The 19953-nt window shown below is 33.9% G+C and overlaps 1 protein-coding gene across 1 annotated transcript in view; it reads right to left on the bottom strand.

Annotated features, from left to right (window-relative positions):
* LOC104162128 (calcium-activated potassium channel subunit alpha-1) overlaps positions 1 to 19953 on the bottom strand; it is a gene marked incomplete at both ends in the record, with an annotated part of 71523 nt that overhangs the window by 14394 nt on the left and 37176 nt on the right. The window contains 2 exons of the mRNA XM_009700779.1: positions 2786 to 2854; positions 12057 to 12166. Coding sequence (XP_009699081.1) covers positions 2786 to 2854; positions 12057 to 12166 — 179 coding nt within the window. The remainder of the gene's footprint in view (positions 1 to 2785; positions 2855 to 12056; positions 12167 to 19953) is intronic.

The following is a 19953-nucleotide window of genomic DNA, read 5'->3' as shown; positions in this document are numbered from 1 at the left end:
GCTCTGGGTGCAAACTGATGAAAGCAGATGAAACTAGTCTTAAAAGGAAATTCCTTAAGTGAAAAAACAGATATATGATTTACTTATATAGATATTCTATTATGACTAGTAATAAAAATTAAACTGGCGAGAGTAAGATCTTCTTATCCCTCAAGCAGAAGGAATGCTTTCAAAATTTCCTCTGCTTCTGAAAACACTGGTCCTAGACCTGTCTCAGCTATGGCAAGAAATACTAGCTTTTAATAAAAGATTGCCACCTAGATAATATTCTGAATTATAATTTATATTTATCATTGTTGCTCTAAATTGTAAACTATGTAAAACCTCTCAATAGTTTTACAAAATATGAATCTAATCTATAATCATAAAATAAATCAGCACATATCTACTGTTGGTCACTCTCATAAAGAGTGTCAAAGTGTATCACAATCAGTTCCCCCTTCACCTTTATGAAGAAATAGCACTGAAGAACTTAAGATGTGACATAGAATAAAATATTTCCAAAGTCAACCTCAACAAACATAACTGGCAAATGACAAATGTATCTTGTTCAAAGACAGTTTGCACTTGTAAACCATGTTATTCTAATTTTTATCTTAATACCCCATCTTTTCATTTAGTAAGATGCAAGGAAATGCAAGTATACCTAAAGAAGTGAGAAACTGAAGTTTTGTTCCATTACCTTTCTGGTTAGGCTAAAAGCCTCCAGCTCAGAAAAAACACAAATATGTACTTAACATATTTGGGTTGAAGAGCACAGGAACAAGTAGAACAGTAAAGATATGCTGCAGGTAGCTCTGTTATTCACTGAACAGTGACTATAAAATTATCACTGGTTAATAAAGTCAGCAGATATTACTGTAGATCAGGGTTACAAGAAAATGTGAATATCTAGTTTATATGCTGTATTGTTGTTACATGGGTGAATATCTAGTTTATATGCTCTCTTCTTGTTACATAGGTATTCACGAAATCCAGTTATCCCTTTGTTAGTATTGTTTCCTGCAATCTTTAGGCTCTTTTTTCCTAACAAATTAATTGATTGTGAACTATTACCTGTGTGGCTTTAAGTAAGAAGGAATATATCATTGTATCATATTGTGTTACTTTTTGTGGGATCCTCTGCATCACCCTTGTGATTAAGAACTCAATCCAACTCCTACTGAAGTTAGTGCAAAGAATGATATGGAAGCCATAAATTATCTGTTATTACTGAAAAAGACTGTAATATTAGCACTTATGTAAGTAAATGACAACTGAAGTAATGACAACCTAATTCTTCGGAGAACCAACAGAAATCAAATATTTTCTAATATTGCAAATACAAAATCTGGTAAATAGATCCACTGCTGTTACTATCATAGTTTTCTTTTTTCTAGGAAGAGATGAAACTGTTCAGAGACAAAAGAATAAAACATTCGCTTTATATTAGCTAATGCAGAATGAGATCATTCAATGCAAAAGTATTTTAAGAGCCCATGGAAGCTGGAAATATTAAAAAATTCTGATATTAAAAAAAAAAAGGATTTCTTAATCGGTATAGTGTGGGTAAAAATAGTATCGAATAGCACATACACAACTTCACGTACCACTTTATAACGTGGGAAAGAATCAAGCAAACCAAACTATAGGGTACGGAAATACTTATAGACAGCTGTAACATTGCATTTTCCTTGTCAAAGGCCCCACATAATTTTTACAGATATTTTTAATAAAGAAAAAAAAAGACAACATTTCATAATAAACATTAAAATAAACTTTCAAAACCTCAGAAATTGTGGCATGAGCTTAAATGACAGAATTGATCCTCCTGTGAGGAGAAACAATCACCCTGAAAGTTTTAGGTAACTGGTGGCCAAAAATAAGATGAAATAATATGTATCATTCCACATTACTACAGTAGTACAGAATATAATTTTTGACAGAGGAAAATAAAATTCAGCTCAGAGTCAGTATAGTCATATTTTTATTATATACCCCTCCACATGTTGCAGAGCACATTTATAACATTTTTGTTATATACAAAAATGAATGTTGTGTAAAGCACTGTCAGACAAGTTGACAGAAGATTGACGTCAGTGTTCACTCAGATTTTTATGAATTTTTGTACAAAAAACCTGAAAGAAACACTTCTTTTCCTGTGTATGATTCTGTACTAATGATAATGAATTTTTTTCTTTTTGGTTGAGGATAGGAGTCAGCCAGTTGACAATTTCAAGGCTAAATTAATCTCTTCCAGTTTCATGATGTTATTCATATATACAAGCTTTGTCAGAGTAGATACCATATAAAAACTATGTTTATCATATATTTCTGTTTATCCTGTATCATATCTAAATTGGTTCTTCCAAACTCATTTAAATGAAATTATTATTTTGAAAATACACATAGCCATAATGAGTTTTGATATCACATCTGTTTTCCACTTTTCTATTTTCAGTAAAATAAGTTGGACCTCTCATTAAAACTGATGGACTATGAACAAAAACATTGTAAGTTTTCGTTTAATTAAAAACGAAATGCACTTCTGGAGATAGGACATAGGTATCACTGTCCCCCCACCTTCTATTAAATATTCTGACTTGAATTAATTTTAGGGAAGAAGACTACGACAGAAACAAAAGCCTTTCAGCGCTATGTGAAATGGTATAATGTGATGGCATTCTAATTATACTCTGAAATGTTTCAAAAGTGTAAGAATAGCTATGTTCATTGTGAAAACAAAGCAGGCAAAATTCCTGACAGTGCGTTCCAGAACTTCAAAACATGTAGGCATTGGACATACCTGCTTTCTCGTTTTTCCGACTTGTATTCTATGGCTATCATTAAGAGCTTTAGTTTCGCGAACACCAGTCTGCAGGAAAAGAGGAGGCCAAAAGTCAGTCCTTCTTCACAATCAATATCACATATGTAGAGATGGATGTGAGGTATGTATTTTCTTTGAAAACTTACACTAGAATTTTTCCCATTTTTTTCAGTTAGGTATACACAGAACATATTAAGGTCTTTCTATTTTGAAGGTAATGAACATATACTTTCCTAAAAATAAAAACTGACAAGTTGAGAACAGTAGTGTAAGCACAACACACTATGTTACTAAGTCTACTTAAGCAATAATAACAAAGGTCATGATACATAACATAAAATTGCATTTGGCTATAGTTGTGGATGTCTTGAGGAAAATTTTCAAATCTTTGCTGGAATTCAGTCATATGTTGATTATAGTGTGTATTCCTTAGAAAATATGTATATACTGAACTAAAATGAGAGTACACTATTAAGTCAATATTTACCAACTACCGTCACAGAGGAACAGCACGACCGGAAGACATTTCTGACCAATATATAGGAAGTATGTTCTGACACGGTAATAGACATATTTTTAGTTGTAAAAGTCTGTACAAGTGGGTATTTATTAAAACAACTCAAGGATGATACTTATAGTCTTGCAGAAATGTGAATTAGCACAATACCATTTGCTTGAAGCTAATAGGCTCTGTGAGAATAAACAAAGAAAAAAACATTTTTTTAAAAATAACTAGAAATAATTTTCCATTTTTGTCATTGAAGTGTATGCAAATTCAACGCCACTGGCTTCCTGTTCTAGAAATTTGTCACAAATTATTCTAGGGCTCACCTTTCAATTGACGGCTGACATCTTCTATATCATACACTAACTTTTCCAGTGCTAAGTGCTTCTCTACAAACTTCCTTACTTCAGTGTTACTAATTTTTTTTGCATATATTTCAATAATATTTATTTTCTTTAAGCAAATTAAGCAATATTCTGCATACTTTGCATCACTCATATACTCAGCAGAAAACAAAGAATTGGCTGATAAACTGATAATATTCCATTTCTATAATAAATTTCAGAAATCACTGTGAACAGTTAATTTCTGCTTTTCAAAATAAGAGAATAGAGATAAGCATGGATGTAGGGATTCTGACAATGCTGAGGTAATGTGTTGCATATCACATAAGGATATATACAATCAAATTTACTTTGCACTGTTTAAGTTTTGCAATGTAATAATTGACTATATTTTTCCTTCAAAAATTTTCCTTTTAAAGGATTGTAAAAGTACCTCTGTAGTCTCCTTGTCTGGGGAGGCAAGTGATAGCTCAGTATTGGGAAGCAACCAAAAAGACAGATAGGGGCAAGATTCATTTAACCTTTTTTCAGAATCAATTAAAAGTTTTATTCTACCTCCAAAACTTCAGCCAATGTCAGAAATGGGCAGACAAAATACTGATAGTTACTGAATTCTCGATTAGCCAATCACCACCCATAATATTAACAAGTAAACGAAGCCTGACTATCAGCATCAAAAAAAGAAAAATTTAAAAAATAAATCAATTTTCAAACATTAACATCAGAGTGCCCTATATGTTGTATTAAGACTATTATGTATGTTATTATTAAAGAGGATATAAAATACAACTTTGAGCTGTAAACATCAAGAGTTCTAAACCTATTTTTTTATTTTGACCATCTACATTCCTTCAGGAAACACGCTTAACTTCTCTTCCTTGGTTTCAAGTTTTGTCCAGTATTTGATAATCTATCTCTATATTTATCTTCATAAGAAAAAAAAAACACAACCCAAACAACAGAGTCAACATAAAGATATAAGCAGAACGCTACCCTAACACTTGGCATCAGTATCTCATTCTTATCTCTAGATATAGCAAAAATATTTAAGTTGTAAAATAAACAGGTTCACATGCACTTGGCCATGCAGTTAAACATTCAGATGAATAAGTCTCACCATTTAACTGTATTGTGCAAACATAGTTTGATATGATTAAAATAAGAAAGATCTTATATCTCCTTTTTTTTTTTCCAGATACATAAATAACCTTGTAATAAGAAGTTAGAACACTTTTTATCTCAAATTATCGCATTGAAGTCCACAAGAATTGTCAATGACAGTACATGAGGCATTAATTTCTATTTTATTTTCAACTGCCAGCATCATCTGCTAACTACTGATGAATACAGATGGTCATGAACAAAGGCTCTTAAGAATTTGAATCTGACTGTTTCTATCTACCCAGAGAGAAATAAATTGGTTTTGACATTAAACCCTTCTTCTATACTGGTAAGACTATCTCATTAGCATAAATTAACCATAGATACCTGCTGTATTATTTGCATGTGAAAGTACTGGGATATTTAGAATTTAAAGAAATTATCATTCTCCTTTCTGAGCAGCAAAACATGAAGATACAACCTTGATTAGTTATTAATTACTTATTTTTTTATCAGACATTAAAAAAAGGATTTTAATTAGAAAAATCTACAGGAAGGAAGCTTTTTCCTCTCAAACTAATTTTTTGACTGAAATCTTGTACATCATAAATCCTTCATTTTTTTTCCTCAGGGTAAGTTATAACATTCTTTGCTGAACTACTTTTGACAAAGGAATAGGTACACTCCTCAGGAGAGAAAAAGTATTTTCAGCTACTTCCATACCTTGATTCAGCTGCAGTTAGCAAAAGCATTTTGACATAGGATAAATCACATTGCTATTCACCTAATGAAAAATATATGGAAAAATATAAGTCCTGATAAAAAAAGTAGTAACTTATAGTAGCATCTTAAGCTGAGCAAATTAGTTACAATATCAGAATTGTTTCATAAATATATTATCTTTGTCTTCTTTTCAAACTATTTTTTAATGCACATTGGCAACTGGTGCTTACTTTGGTGCATGCCAGTATGTTAGGAGAATATCAGGAACGTTACTTTTATAGAGCAGCACTGTCTAAAACCAATGTAGTCAATGAGGTTTGTATATTGGAACAGAATTTATCATAATATATATAACAACTGAAATATCTCTTTTAAAATCTTGTTAATGTCAGGCTCAGCTAATTTCCAATCACATGAAACTGGCAAAAGCATGGGGACCTTCTGCTTTCAGCCTACAGCTGGGTGCTTCCAGACGCTGAGCACTCATGCATTGGTCAGGCAAGGAAAAAAAAATAAACCAAATACTCACAGAACTATTAAAAATTAAGCAAATTTCACAGAACTATTCAAAAACTTAAAAGTAAGCACTCATGTAAGTGGTTATCTGATCAAGTGTAAAATGATAAGTTTGTTACCAAGATTTTTGGCGGCCTTGTCAAAATATATAATATGTATTTTACAGGTGTCTTACTAGATCATTACATGCACTTCTACTACTGCATTAGAACTACTGGATCTTAAGTATGTTCTAGAAGAGCAGATGACAACAGAAGTTACAGGAGGAATCAGAAATTAAAGACGCTGAGAAATGGAAAGCCACTGGCCAAAACCTATCACATACATAACACAGAAGGCATTGGTGTTGCTGCTACCAGTACTGGAAAATTTGCTCAAAAAGTAATACTTAACTACTATTACAGTTATTTTGACTTATAATACTGTTTATCTTACATGACTGTTGCTTATTATTTACAGCTCAGAAAAACAGTAAAAACTTTGAGCATTCTGTGAAAGGATAAGAAACCCTAACAGGCCAGCTCAGAAACACAGAAGAATGAAAAAACCACAGCTGTGCCACATGTATGTGTAATCATGCAGATATTTCTACATCTGTGATTGCTATGTATCTTACATTACTGTGAAGCAGAAGTAACTCCACTAAAATGATGGAATCATTAACTTAATGAAAAGCCAACAATGCCAGGAAGTTTAGTTTACTAGACACGATTTATTTAAGCAGGCAGTTCCATGTCAGATTACAATTTTAACCATAATCTCAGCTGTGAAGAGACACAGATACTACATATTCAAGATACGTTTTCCAGTCTAATCCCATCTGATCAATAAAATGAAACACAATTAAAGTTTATATTTTGCAAGTTATGAATCACTGGTTACAAAGCAATACTCATTGCCAGGTTCAGTCCATGAAAAACAGTGTTCATGCATATTGCCAAAACACTGAAGAACACACTTTTTAATTTCTTTAGTCAGAGTCAGGAACCAACAGAGGTATCAAAAAGAGATTTGAAACTAATGAAAAGTACTGCATACAAACAATGCCTAAAGCACCTGCATGGCAACACTTTAAATGTAATTTAGTACTTCAGTAAACATTTCCCCCTTATACGTGAATACAATATACAATATACAATATAAGTTTTGATGTCTTGTCTTTTGCTTTGTTAAATAATGCTATAAGGCTATTTAATCTTTGAAGGCTCATCATGGGAAGTATCTGGAAAAGGTTCTTGTCCCCTAAGCCTTTAAATGATCTTCTGGTTGAAGGTTACAACAGACTAATTTCCTGTCTCCAACAGTGTAACAGATTGGGGTCGGGCAGAGGGAAGCTATCAGTGCAGAAGCTGAGCATTTAATATGGGTCTTTTAAGCACCTATTCTACAGACCTAACAAAGTTTTTAGCAAATAATTTTGTTAATATTTGTTAAAAGAATAAAAAACTCACTGAAGTGGGCCAAGGTTTGCTTAAATCAACCAAAAAAGCCAAAGTACTCTTTAAATCTAGCACAGCGGAAAAAGATCTCCAAGACTAGAACACTACTAGGATTATGAGGAATTCATGGTGGCAGGAAAAGTAAACATCCAGAGCAAGTACAGAATACCAAGTGTACATGTTAATACAAAAGCGTATAATATGGGTGAACCTTGACAAAGATCAGGCTGTTTTCTAGTGGGTTCATGAGTCATTACAGAAATACTATAATAGAGTGTGTGTAGAGTGGCTTATGTCACTCATGATAACAGGACATACATCACTCATAATGACATATATTACTCTCTATATATACCCACAAAAGCACTTCATACAAATTAATGATTTGTACCAGTTCCAGTCAGCAGCTGCTGACGAGACCAAGAGCAAGTGAGCAAATAAATCTGCTGCTCACAGTAGTGGATACCACTACTAGAATGGTAGTAAGAATGTGAGTTGAATATTTAACAGTTTTTGGCTGCTGACCTGTCAGTCTGTTATGAAAACACTGAATGTAAGAAATGTCAATACAGAACTCTACATTGATTTTTCTCCATATTTCCCACATCAATTATTATCTTGGTTTACAAGATGGTTCCTGAGTTGAAATGCAATGGAAATGCTGTGAAGTGTTGTGGAATACATTCTACTCCAATCCACACTTGGCTATGGAGTTTCAGAAATACTTCTTTTTCATTACTTTTGTGTATTCTTATCCTGCTAAACAAAACTATAATTCCACTGTTCTTTCTGGCTTCCATTAATGTTGGTGATATTGGCCTAAGAAAACTAAGTAAGCATATTGTTCCTATAAGAGCTCTACTGAAGGTTTTAAGCACAAAGAAACCAAGCTTTATTTATAAAAGTGGGTATTGTTAGTTTTCTAGATATGTACAGAAACATAGCTGTTACATATACAGAGGTTTGAATTAATAAACCAAAATTTGTTCAGTAATTACTAACCCACTAATTAGTGCTTGTACCAAGTGTAGTAAAATCTAGGTTATCCAAAACCATGGTGTAAGCATTGGTAACAGTAACATAGGCCTCCATACTTTAAATGCATTAAAGAAGAAAGAACTGTGGGAAGATGCAAGGCCTCTGTGCTGATCTATGGATATTTCTCTATTGAAGCAGACTTTTTATACTTGCGAAAAGGTTGCTGTCCACAGAGATGAAATTAGGGAGCACAGTAAGACCTTATAACATCTATTCTCATATGTTGGCTCTTGCTATCTCATAGGTGTGCCTGAGGACATTATCATCACATGTTCATTGGCTGGGTGGAGGCACTGGGGTGGTCAACCTTTTGTTGGGCGGACCCAGAGGAGAGTTTCTGAGAGCACTTGGAGGAAAGTGTAAAATACAGGAGACTGCCAGTCTCTGGCAGAATCAGATTGAGTCTGATTTTAATTACAGTCAGAAGATGGAAAGATTCATTTAGAGTCATGTCAGTCTAGAGGCTGTCTTGTGGCTTGGCCACTACCTGAGCTGAGCTTAGGTTTGTTGAGTCTAAAATCTAACACACATCTGCAAAGTTGAATAAAATCCTAGGTTCAGGAAAAGCTCTTAATTTAACAGGTACTGACTGATCCAGCATCACTGCTTCAGAGGGGCAGAAAACTGGTCGTATTATGTGTAGCTTAAGTCTCAAGAGTCCAAAAGTGCTTAAGATTTACCTCAGCCTCTGAGACAAGTCAGAAATCTAGTTGAAAAGAATGATCCAAAGATAGAAGCAAGAACTTGACAGTTACAGGCAGTCCATGCTGTCCTTACTCTATGAAAGACTGGTTTAATTTGGAGTTACTCTCAGACTAGGAAGTGCTACTGCTATGAACATATCCAGAAGAGAAATAATCTGTTGTGGAGCTCACAGAGAATGTATATAAGTGCTGAGTGTCACCTACTCGCCTAAATTTAATTCTTCTTTGTCAGGACACTGAGGTTTCTAAGACTTCTGTGATTTGCTCCCCAAACGGTCTGTTATAAAAACATATAAAAAACCCAACATGACTAATGTGGGAAAATATGCCTTAGTTACAAACCATGCAACAATATGCTGCACAAATACAGAGATAATGACATCTCTACAATTTTGCCTTTTATTAAAACATGGCTATGACATTTGATTGAATGAGTGACTTCAAAAACAGAAGCAACAGTAAAATAAGAGAAGTGGGCACCTTTCATATGCTGTTTCCACTGCTAAGTCAAACGTGAATCCATAGATGTGCTAGCCTCATTAAGAAAATTTTTCAGTGGAGAATGGTGGGTCTAGAACCTGGGTGAAGGTTAGCCTTGCATTAGTAAATATTAGAAGGCCCACTAGAAGACCCTGTGCTAGTCGGGGACAGTTTAGTTAGTTTACTCTTCAATCAGCACCATCCACACCTGGTCCAACAATATCCAAGAGCACAGAACAATAGGAATTACATTCATGTAATGAAAATATATTGGTGGGAATATGTTCACACAGTACACACACATATACTCAGAGTTATAAGTAAAACTTACAGACTGATAATAACTTACATTTCAATCTAGTTCTTCACCCTGGTGTTATCAAAAGCTTGAAATTGTCAACAATATTGACTATCACACCCCCATTGAAAGAGGAGATGTTTCTGCACTCTATGTTTGTTATCCAAACTGTATGGCAGCCTATTTACCGAAGGATCCCATTCCTAGACCAGAAATCAAGACCAATAAACTGAGGAAGCAGTATATCCCATTTAGATTCAGGGTTTTAAAATCTCATTGACTGCATAAATTTTAAAAGCTAAATTACAATAACTGTTCTCAAAGTCTGTATATTTTGTGGGTAGCTGATCACACTAAGGCTGTCCACTGATCTTATTTCCTCTTCACAAACCATTACAACGCGCTTTTTGCTTTTCTTCACTTCTTCTGGATATTGAATAGCCAGTTCTTACAGTAAAGAAAATACCTATGCACCAAAGTCATTAATATGTAACAACACTTTTTAATTTTCAATAAGCTTTAACTAACCTGAATTTAATAGTTATTAAATTGTTGGAAAATTTGAGATAGATCTTTTTCTTTAATTTAAACTAGGAAACACAGTTAATTAAGCCTCCAGATAACCAAATCCTTGAGAAGACCTCCAAAGTTTAGACGTTTCTAAATCTCAAAAAATGCCCTTCTTTATTGATTATTTTATCTCAGTTCTACCAGCACAGTTGAATGAATGTCAGCTTTACGTCAAATACAATCTCACTCGAATGCTTCTAAAAACTCATAGAAACTCAACTATGTTTGACAATGGTTTGGCGTGGAGATCTAGTTTTCATGATTGTAGCACAAATTACCATTCATTCTGAATATAATACAAATTTCTAGAATACCTTACAAGATTTTCTATTTCAAGATATCCAGGCAAAGTTTTGTGCTTATAAACATTTTCCCTCAATAACTTAGTCACAGTCTGGTTAACACAGTGGAGGAATGGATTGTGAACCCCTTCATTTTACTAGCAAATTGAAGACTGGGCTCTGTCATAGCTACATCCCAGAAAAAGACAGATTTTTAAATGGATAGCATTGGTCTAACAGTTGTTTCTCCTTCACTTTTATGTCATAACCTACGTTTATGCCACTGTAAAAATCAGAAAAGTTGGGAGAAGCAAGAGGAGTTAAAGTAAAATCATTCTCCTTTAAATAAGAGGTATCTGTCTTCTTCCTCTATTTCTTCCTCTAAGAACAGAGTCTGCAGAAGTTTTTCTGTGTTACCTAGTTAGACATCAAACATTTCAGAGCAGGGTCTGTTTCTTTCTAAGCACTTGAATGGTCCCTAGCAAAAGCTGTCCACAGTCTTTGTTGTGATTTTTTCGTACTGCTGTAATGAAGAAGAATGCCAACCAAAGACGAAATACGACTGTGCTAAACTATCCTGACTGTGTTTGTGGCCACAGTATTTATCATAGAAGCGTTATGCATACAAATCTTTCATTTGCAGAGTCATTCTAGGACAAATACAAGGATTTTCAGTCTCTAGAAATAAAGTCGTAGCATGGCTTATGCTATGATTATATACTATATGCTTCAAATACTCCATTCTTAATACAGAATAGACATTTTTTCTGACATATTTCATTTGTTAAAAGTGGTTTGCAACCAGTTCCACACAGCTCTGGATGCCACACTGCTTATGTGACTCCAACACATCTGTTTCAATTAATGAATAATTTCCTTGGAATGGGACTTAAGCCAAGACGGTGATGCTGACAATCACTGTTCAAAGAATGAGAATCATTAAAAGAAACAATAGGATACCACTTACAAGTAAATAACTCAATTTAAATGGATTGCTGATGAATTTGTTCAACACTGAAAACATTTATGCTTTCATTTTCAATCACTTAATTCCAAGTCTCTTCTGAAAATAGGCATTACAACCTTTGGAATTCTTCCATGCAGTGACTGCTTTAATGACTGTTTTATTGGATCCCATCTGATATAGCAACACTAGCATTGTAGCAGAGCGAAAAGGTCTCCTGCAGAAACCTTAGATTTCACTTGAGAGAAGGAAAATACTTAGGTATATTAATATGTATTTCTACTTACTCACAAACTGCAGGGAAGGACAAACCCACAAAGGCACTAGACAGATATTCTGTATACATTTCATTTGCAACTCCTTCCAGGTAGTATTTCTGCCATGTATCCTCCTCAATCTAAAACAAAGAAACACAGATGCAGAGTTCTGAGTAAAACCAAAAGCTTTCTTTAAAATTTACAAAAAACTGCTTAAACATAAATCAGATTTTAACAAATAAGTCAGTAGATTGTTATAGCAGTTAATACTGCTTATTTTCACAGAATTTCCTGGAATGCCAAAAAAAGAACAGTCCATGTAGTTAGTAAATCAAGTATCCTATTAAAAATAATATACTCAATTCTTGGCAAGCACATTCAGCATGAGGTGAAATAAGGTCATAGAGCGCTTGAGGAAAAAAGTTCCTCTCATTTTTCTCTTTCTGAAAATTCTCTAGTGAAATGATTGCTTTATACTGTTATTTGAGTCTAACAATGTTTCAATTATTTTCTCCTTGTTTAGAAGTTGATTAGCAGTCAAAACACACAGCTTAAAATTACAATTTTTTTTTCTTCCCTGCATCTATAACTAACATGGAAATATGAGAAACGTATTGAAACAATTTCTTCAGTGGTCATCAGTACTTTAGGACAACTGAAGAAAACCTTTACTGCTAAATTCAGAGATCATTTACTGTTGAAAGTATGAAGAAAACAAGTCAGAGATGCTACAGGACTACCATCAAAAGCTCAATATATTTGCCTAAGTAGATGTTTCTAGTGATATTTGCGATGCACATGCAATCCCACTTAGCTTCCAGCTGCTGCCCTGGGGTCCATGGATGCCATGTCATATCTATAAAACTTATATCTCAGACACTCTATAAGGTCTTTCAATTCGCAACACCTATATTAAAGTAACTGGATCGAACTGCTTAGTATCCGTCAGCAGAAATAGCACTATAATTCAGAAAAGCAAATACACAGCTAGGTGATATGACTGGAAATATGGCATATGCTAAAGCTGTTCACTGTTGAAATCCCAGTTCTCTATACCACAAATTTGTGCCCTCATCCAAAGTTTGTTTGAGATTTGACAGTCATTCCCAATGAGACCTTCCTAGGCAAACTAGGTAAACCACCACAAACACGCAGCCTGAAATATCTAAGGTCTCACATCAAACACTTGCTTCCCTATTTATTATATCACATTAAAATAGAGCAAAAATTTCAACCACAATGGGACATTTCTGCATGTAATTATCTCTTCAGCTTTATTCACTAATTGTGCTATATAAATTGTGTGAACAGAGAAATTCATATCTGCAAGAATTATGCACAGCACCAAAAATGTATGTATGATAATAGCGTGTATATGATTAGCAAGAAGCATGTCAATTACATCAGACTAGCAAAAATAATGTGACATATTCATTTTTTTACATTTTACATTATCACATTTAATTAACCAGAGTCTATCTGACTAGATAGTAAATAGGAAACAAGTAAAAAGAGAGAGATCGAGAGATCAGAGATTTTAATTTTCTTAAATAAGGCACAGGATTTTACAGATCATGGGAATATGTATCTTGTAATTTAGTTCATGTCTAAAAGCTGTATTTTATTCTTTGCCCAAAAAAACCCTCTTAGTTCCACTGTTTAGGTAGCCCCATTATGGACTTCATCTTACAAAGCAGAAAGTGAGACAGTATTGAGTTTAGATGTGAAGGTCAAAAAATTGACACAATGAGAAAGTTTTTTTTTTTAAAAACTATTGGTAGAGATTTGCAAAGCTACCTGAAAGGTTGAAGTGCCAAATACTGACTGACCTGAGAAGGACTTGGATAATTATATATATCTTTCATTTCACAGTTTGTCTTTTTCTGATATCCCCAGTTCTTCCTGAAGCTCAGTCTACATTGCGTAAAGAGATGACGATACTAATCCTGCAGGAAACAGAGCTGTAGCCAGGCCCAATGAAGTGGCAAAAAGGATGCTTCAGGAACATCCATCCTCATAAATTACTGCAGGCAAGGCTCAAGTGCTTTAATCTACACAGCTGAGCTTGCTTGTCTGAAGTCCCAGAGCCAGTATAACAGCAACCAGCCTAGTATGAGCCAGATTTTTCTTTCCCATTACATAGAGAACACTCAGCATTTCAGAAATGCTTATCAAAGAATTCAGTCCAGTAAGATAAACAACTTATTATTGCTTTAAAATCTTGTGCAGCTACATTACTGCCCGCTATGTCAAATGCCTTGGATAATATCCAGCCAATCATTTTAATAGTGTCAAATGCCTTATGGCAGTAAAACATAGGCCTGTATATTCTTTATGGTAAAAGCATCGTAGTATGTTAGGCGGGGTGTGGGGTTTGTTACGAACATATATTCCAAACAGCAATATAAATGTACATGTCTCACTATTCAAGAAAAGAAATTAATACATCAGATGTGACTTGAATAAAGGTGTCCAAATTAATTTTTCAGCTATTCAGCAATAAATTGAGAAAATCATCTTTAAAGTAAGAACTTTGTCTGTTGTGTCAAATTACAGCTGTTTTAAAACACCATTAAAGCAAGAGGTTCTTGCATAACATACAGGGCTTAAAGGAAATCTCATCATGTAAATTCAAAAAAGGATAAAAAATTAAGATGAGAAAAATTAAAGCACATACTCTAACTACCAGACAGTTCAGGTCTGTGACCAAAAACATACTCTATGCATTTATAATGTATCCGTCCAACTCTCTGCCTCTTAAATTTAAAAATGAATTCATGCCTACATAGATACAAATCAAGACTTTTTTCTGGATAGTAATTCTATTTTTCCTTTAACTAGTTTATTTACATTGTTGTTTCATTAGTTGTACTTCTTATTATTCTACTCTAAATTATGCTTCTAGACAAGTTATAATCAGACGAAAACATTAAGTGTTTAACAAAACTGTTAAGCCAAGTAATTGGTGTTTTTTTAATTTTAAATCTTTAGGAACTTTCAAAATCTATGCTTTAGGAAATAAAATTATATGAGCACAAGCTGTAAAAGTAAACTATATTTTAAAAACAAAAGCTATAACGGTTATGGAGTCCTATCCATTCCCCAAGAATCTAGAATAGATTTTTCTTGTTCTTTCTTATACATTTTTATTAAACATTTAATATTTTCTAAAAGTTTTAAGTTATAGTTCTGTATTCCATATTGTTACTCCAGTTCCAAATCATGAAGCTCACAAAACCCCATAAAATAAGAATTCTACAGAAATGCAGTGACGTTCCTCTTCCTACTCCTTTTTCTGCTCTTTTGGAGAGCTGTCTTCATCCCTGCTTCCCCTGCCTGAAGTTCCACAAGTCTCTGCCCTTCACTCTGTCTCTTTGTTTCTCCTCTCTACCATATCATTACCTAACATCATCCACAATACCAACAGAACTCTTTCTCTAGGCTAATGTTCTGTATATCTAGCTTTTTATTTCCCTCTTAACTCCTTTATCCAAATAGAAATGTGAGTCTGCCTGACATGTACTAGAGGATGCAGAGACACCAACTAATAGTGCTTTCACTGATAGATCTCTATCTTACTTCCCCCTTAGCAGTGTTTCCACCTCCTCTTTCAAACTCCTCTTTCAGGCTCATAACCTGGTTATCTTATTTGCCTGCTTCAACCCAATCACTATTTCTATGCTTAAATCATACAGATCTCTTGTCTTCCCATTAACCAGGATAATCTGTGAAAAAATGTCTAAATCATGACAGCAAAAATTTCACCTTTAAAAGCTTTAAGAGACAGCAAGACCAATTCCATGTCAAACTAGCATTTTATGGATAGCCAGTATCAAGAAAGCGAGGGATGCAGTACTGACACACATACTAAGCTCAGTGGGCAAAACTAGGATTATATTATTCATTATCAGGAAATAAAGCAACAGCCATATTAAAAGGCTTCAGACAGGGAATTACAGCTGAGTCTCTAGAGCTGCAAAAGCACATGTCAGGAGTGCAGCATCCTAGCAGTATATACAAGAGCTACAGCTCTGCTAATTGTCTAACTTAAAGACGCATTTTCATATCACGTCCAAACATGGCTTGTATTGAAATCCTATAATCATAATAATGCTGAGCTTTTCAAACTCTTTTACAACTTAAAAGCATCTCCTCCCTGTAATAGCCTGATCCACAGCTCATTTAAACTACTCAAACCTTCTCTACTGGTTCTGACATACTACAAATCATGGTCTGAACAGCACAAAGTAGAAAGAAACAATAGTGTGTTTTTGACATGATTTAAGTTAGAAAAAATAAATAAATTTCAGATTATAGCATAATTATGTTATATAGATTAATAAAATTATATTGTTAATTATATTATCAATATTACTATTACCTTTGTATTATTATATATTATTTTATAGTATAATATACCTTTCATTGGAATTTGGTTTGACACAAATCTTTCTTGGACAAACAATTTTCCAATATTAAAAAAATCTGAATTCCACAGCTATTTTGACAGGACCTGTATAGTATTTTATATAAGTTTGCATTTTTATCCTACAAGTTGAGTACTAATTTGGGATTCACCAACCTTTTCCACATGTTAAACTAGTCAAAAGGCACTGTTTCAAAATAATGTTCTAAAGAACAGAAGAATTGGAAACCTTTTAAGAAAGCAGTGAAATATAAATTACAACGAATTTATTTCTTTTAAATTTTCTTCTCCTGTTGACAGGCTGCCAAGTAACCAGTTACTTTAGTTCTGGAGAAGTAAACAACTGGAAGAATAAATTGCAATATGGAGATATTCCAAATCATACACTCCCTGACAAGTGGGCTGCAAACAATCAAGAGAAATTTCTTCCACAGAAATTGTTTCACCATTCAGGGATCATGTGGGATGCTAAATGGGATTTGCATTGTGTTATTCTCCACCACACACAGAGAAGTCATATCACGCTTTTTTTTATATATAACTCTTTTATTTATGTGAAGCTTGCAAATGTTGGCAATCAGCAACTCTTTATATACAGAAAACAGACAAAGTGCAGGCTTGGTAAAAAATAAGAGTAATGATAGCAAGGACATGTTTGTAACTTATGGTCTATTTTGTGGCTTTTTCTTAGATTGACACCACCTGGGGTTGGAAAAAAAAAAATATATAAATACATTATGTGTTTCTCTTTTCTACTTTTTTCCCTTGCTTTCTTTTCTTTAGACTGGTGGTTTTGATTTGGAGGAAGGAACTGCAGGTCAGACCTATAGTTAAGTACTCGCCCTTGGTCAAGGACCAAGAAAGGACTGGAAAAAAACAAATTCATTCACAAAGCATTGATCAAGTTTCATACATACTGGTTAGCATCAAATTAACCTTCATTAAGTGACTGGAACATTTTAAGATATGTTCTGTTTAGATATCATGAAAAGTTGACTAATGAATTTAAAGAATTGCTGATATTTAGGATGCTATAAAATGTTACTATAAGATAATGATAACAATGGACTAAAGATTATCTTTGCATTTTATTTCCACCTGAACCATGATGTTTTCCCTGTGATTTCAAAGATAGAGATGGTCATCTGTCTTGTATTTTTTGAAAGGCAGTACTTGCTAGTCTTCTAGAAATGAAACGACTGTTAAGAATTTCCAGTGTTCAATATTTCTTTCCTAATTCCTTGAGTCTTGCAGTTACCCTGAGTTTTAACAGGGTAAGGTTCCACAGATAAACATAATCAGTTTCTGTCTCAATCCATGTCAGTAAGGCATTAATTTAAAAATCCTTAAGGTGAGAAAAAAATACTTTAGGACTCATTGTGTCCTTGACTAATTTAAGGCTTTGTGATGATATTTTAAAGTCTACTGCTGCAGTTAACCTCAAAAACTGAATCCCTAAACAAACCTGATTCTTCTTAATTTGTATATAATTTCCTTTAAAATACTTAACCATAACTTCACTGATTGTCATCCAGTCCATCTCTGGACTTACTGATACTTACCTACTACTTACACATACCTATCTATATATTAAGTTGCCAAAACTTAACTGCTAATGTAGAGATTAAATAATCTGTCCTATATGCACTTATGAAATGGATGTTTCACATGTCAGTTGTTTGAAAACAATGGGGAATAGTTGAATGTAAATAGTTAAATATACTTCTATAAAGTAAACTTTATAGAAGCAAAAAGAACTGAGTTTGAGGTGAGTTTGGTTCAAGATGCTAGTAATCAAGGTTACTAGCATTCAGTAAAACTATGAAAGTTATTTATCTGGTTAGTGAAATTTACACCTTGATTTTAGTCTACCTGAAAATATTACTGTGCTTACAGATGAAAATAAACTTGATTTTAAGTTGAAAAAACAAAGAAAAAACCTACAGCAGTTTAAATTTTATAAAGATTATGTTATAAAGATAATTCTGTTACTGTAAACAATTACTGGTCGATCCTTTTTCAAGTCCTGAGAGTAGAATCTGGATACTTGTATTTTCCACCTTTGTACAGTGTGGACTAATACAGTTCAGACAAATAGAACAGATTTCAATTCAGTGACAAGTTTTCTGTGATAAAGCTTTGCTTGTTGGTTGAACAAACACATCCCAGCAGAAAGCATAAATCTATCTTTATTAAGTATTGTGGGTTCCAGGAAGCCAAATGCGCTAGTTTAGTTCTGATATCAGAGAGTGATACCAGGCTTTATCTCTTGTTCATCATTGTCTCTGTGGATAACTGCCAGTTTGAGAAGTCAAGAATTTAGATCATAGAATCACAGAACGGTTTGGGTCGGAAGGGATCTTTAAAGATCACCTCATTCCAACACCTCTGCCATGGGCAGGGACATCATTCACTAGATCAGGTTGCTCAAAGCTCCATCCAACCTGACCTTGAACATTTCCAGGGATAGGGCATGTCATCCTCAGATAAAACCTTTATTATTTACTGGAAAATACTGTCTTGATAACAAAAACTGTGAATAATTAAGTAGTCAAATACTGCTTTGGAATGAGAGGACATGTCTTTGCTGGCAGAGTAATTAAAGCACAAGTTAATGCCACCCAATATTTAGAATAGAATAGAATGTAGCAGAAAAATCTGCAGTGAGAAACAACACAGCAACACCAGAAGGCACAAAGTACACAAATATAACAGCAGCGAACCACTTCAGTGGGGGAAAAATAACGAACAAAAAACCTTGATATTACTTGGTCCTGTTATCATTTATTCTTTTACCTCTTCTCGTTTCTTGCATGTTATTCCCATTTTCATTTAGCCTTATACATAGACCTCTACGGATCTTATATAACATATAACTGCTGAATGAAGACGCAATAACTGATCAAGGACAATTCTATTCCCTTTTCTATAATTTGGACTTCCTTTACTCACCAAATATTGTACATCTCAAGCATATCACCAAGCAATGACATAAGGCACTTCTACATGCCTTTCCTTACAGAAAATGGGCATCGGTCTTTGTGAAAGACCCTGCCCTGCATGATCCAAAGGAGAAGGCTTTCCAGCTCATTCTGTTATTTTTATCCCTGAAGTCAAGTAACCAACATACTTCAAACTGATACCGCAACAACATGAGTAAATGTAACGTTCTAGAAAGATAACAAGACAGCACAATTAGTGGTTGATGCAGCAACAAGGAATCTTTCACTATCTTGTACTGGTGACTACACTATAAATTATTAAAAATAAGTATATAGTATTTTCTTTTGACTTTGATGTTAAATCATAGCAAAATGATATCACAGGATGCTGTGTTGGCACAAACAGTAAGAATTAATTTTAACAAATAGTAACAAAAATTTAAGTTATTCCAGTCATAGATAGGAAGAAAGGTAAAGAGAGTTTAGGTAACTGTTGGACCTCACACAGAATGTGCCATACCGCCACAGTAACTTGAATCTCTATCTTCCAAGTTCCTCT

Source organism: Cariama cristata, unplaced genomic scaffold (assembly GCF_000690535.1).
Source record: "Cariama cristata isolate BGI_N322 unplaced genomic scaffold, ASM69053v1 scaffold13885, whole genome shotgun sequence".
Lineage (NCBI taxonomy): Eukaryota > Metazoa > Chordata > Aves > Cariamiformes > Cariamidae > Cariama > Cariama cristata.
Note: the sequence above shows the minus strand (reverse complement) of the source record. Positions and strands in the feature narration are given on the sequence as shown.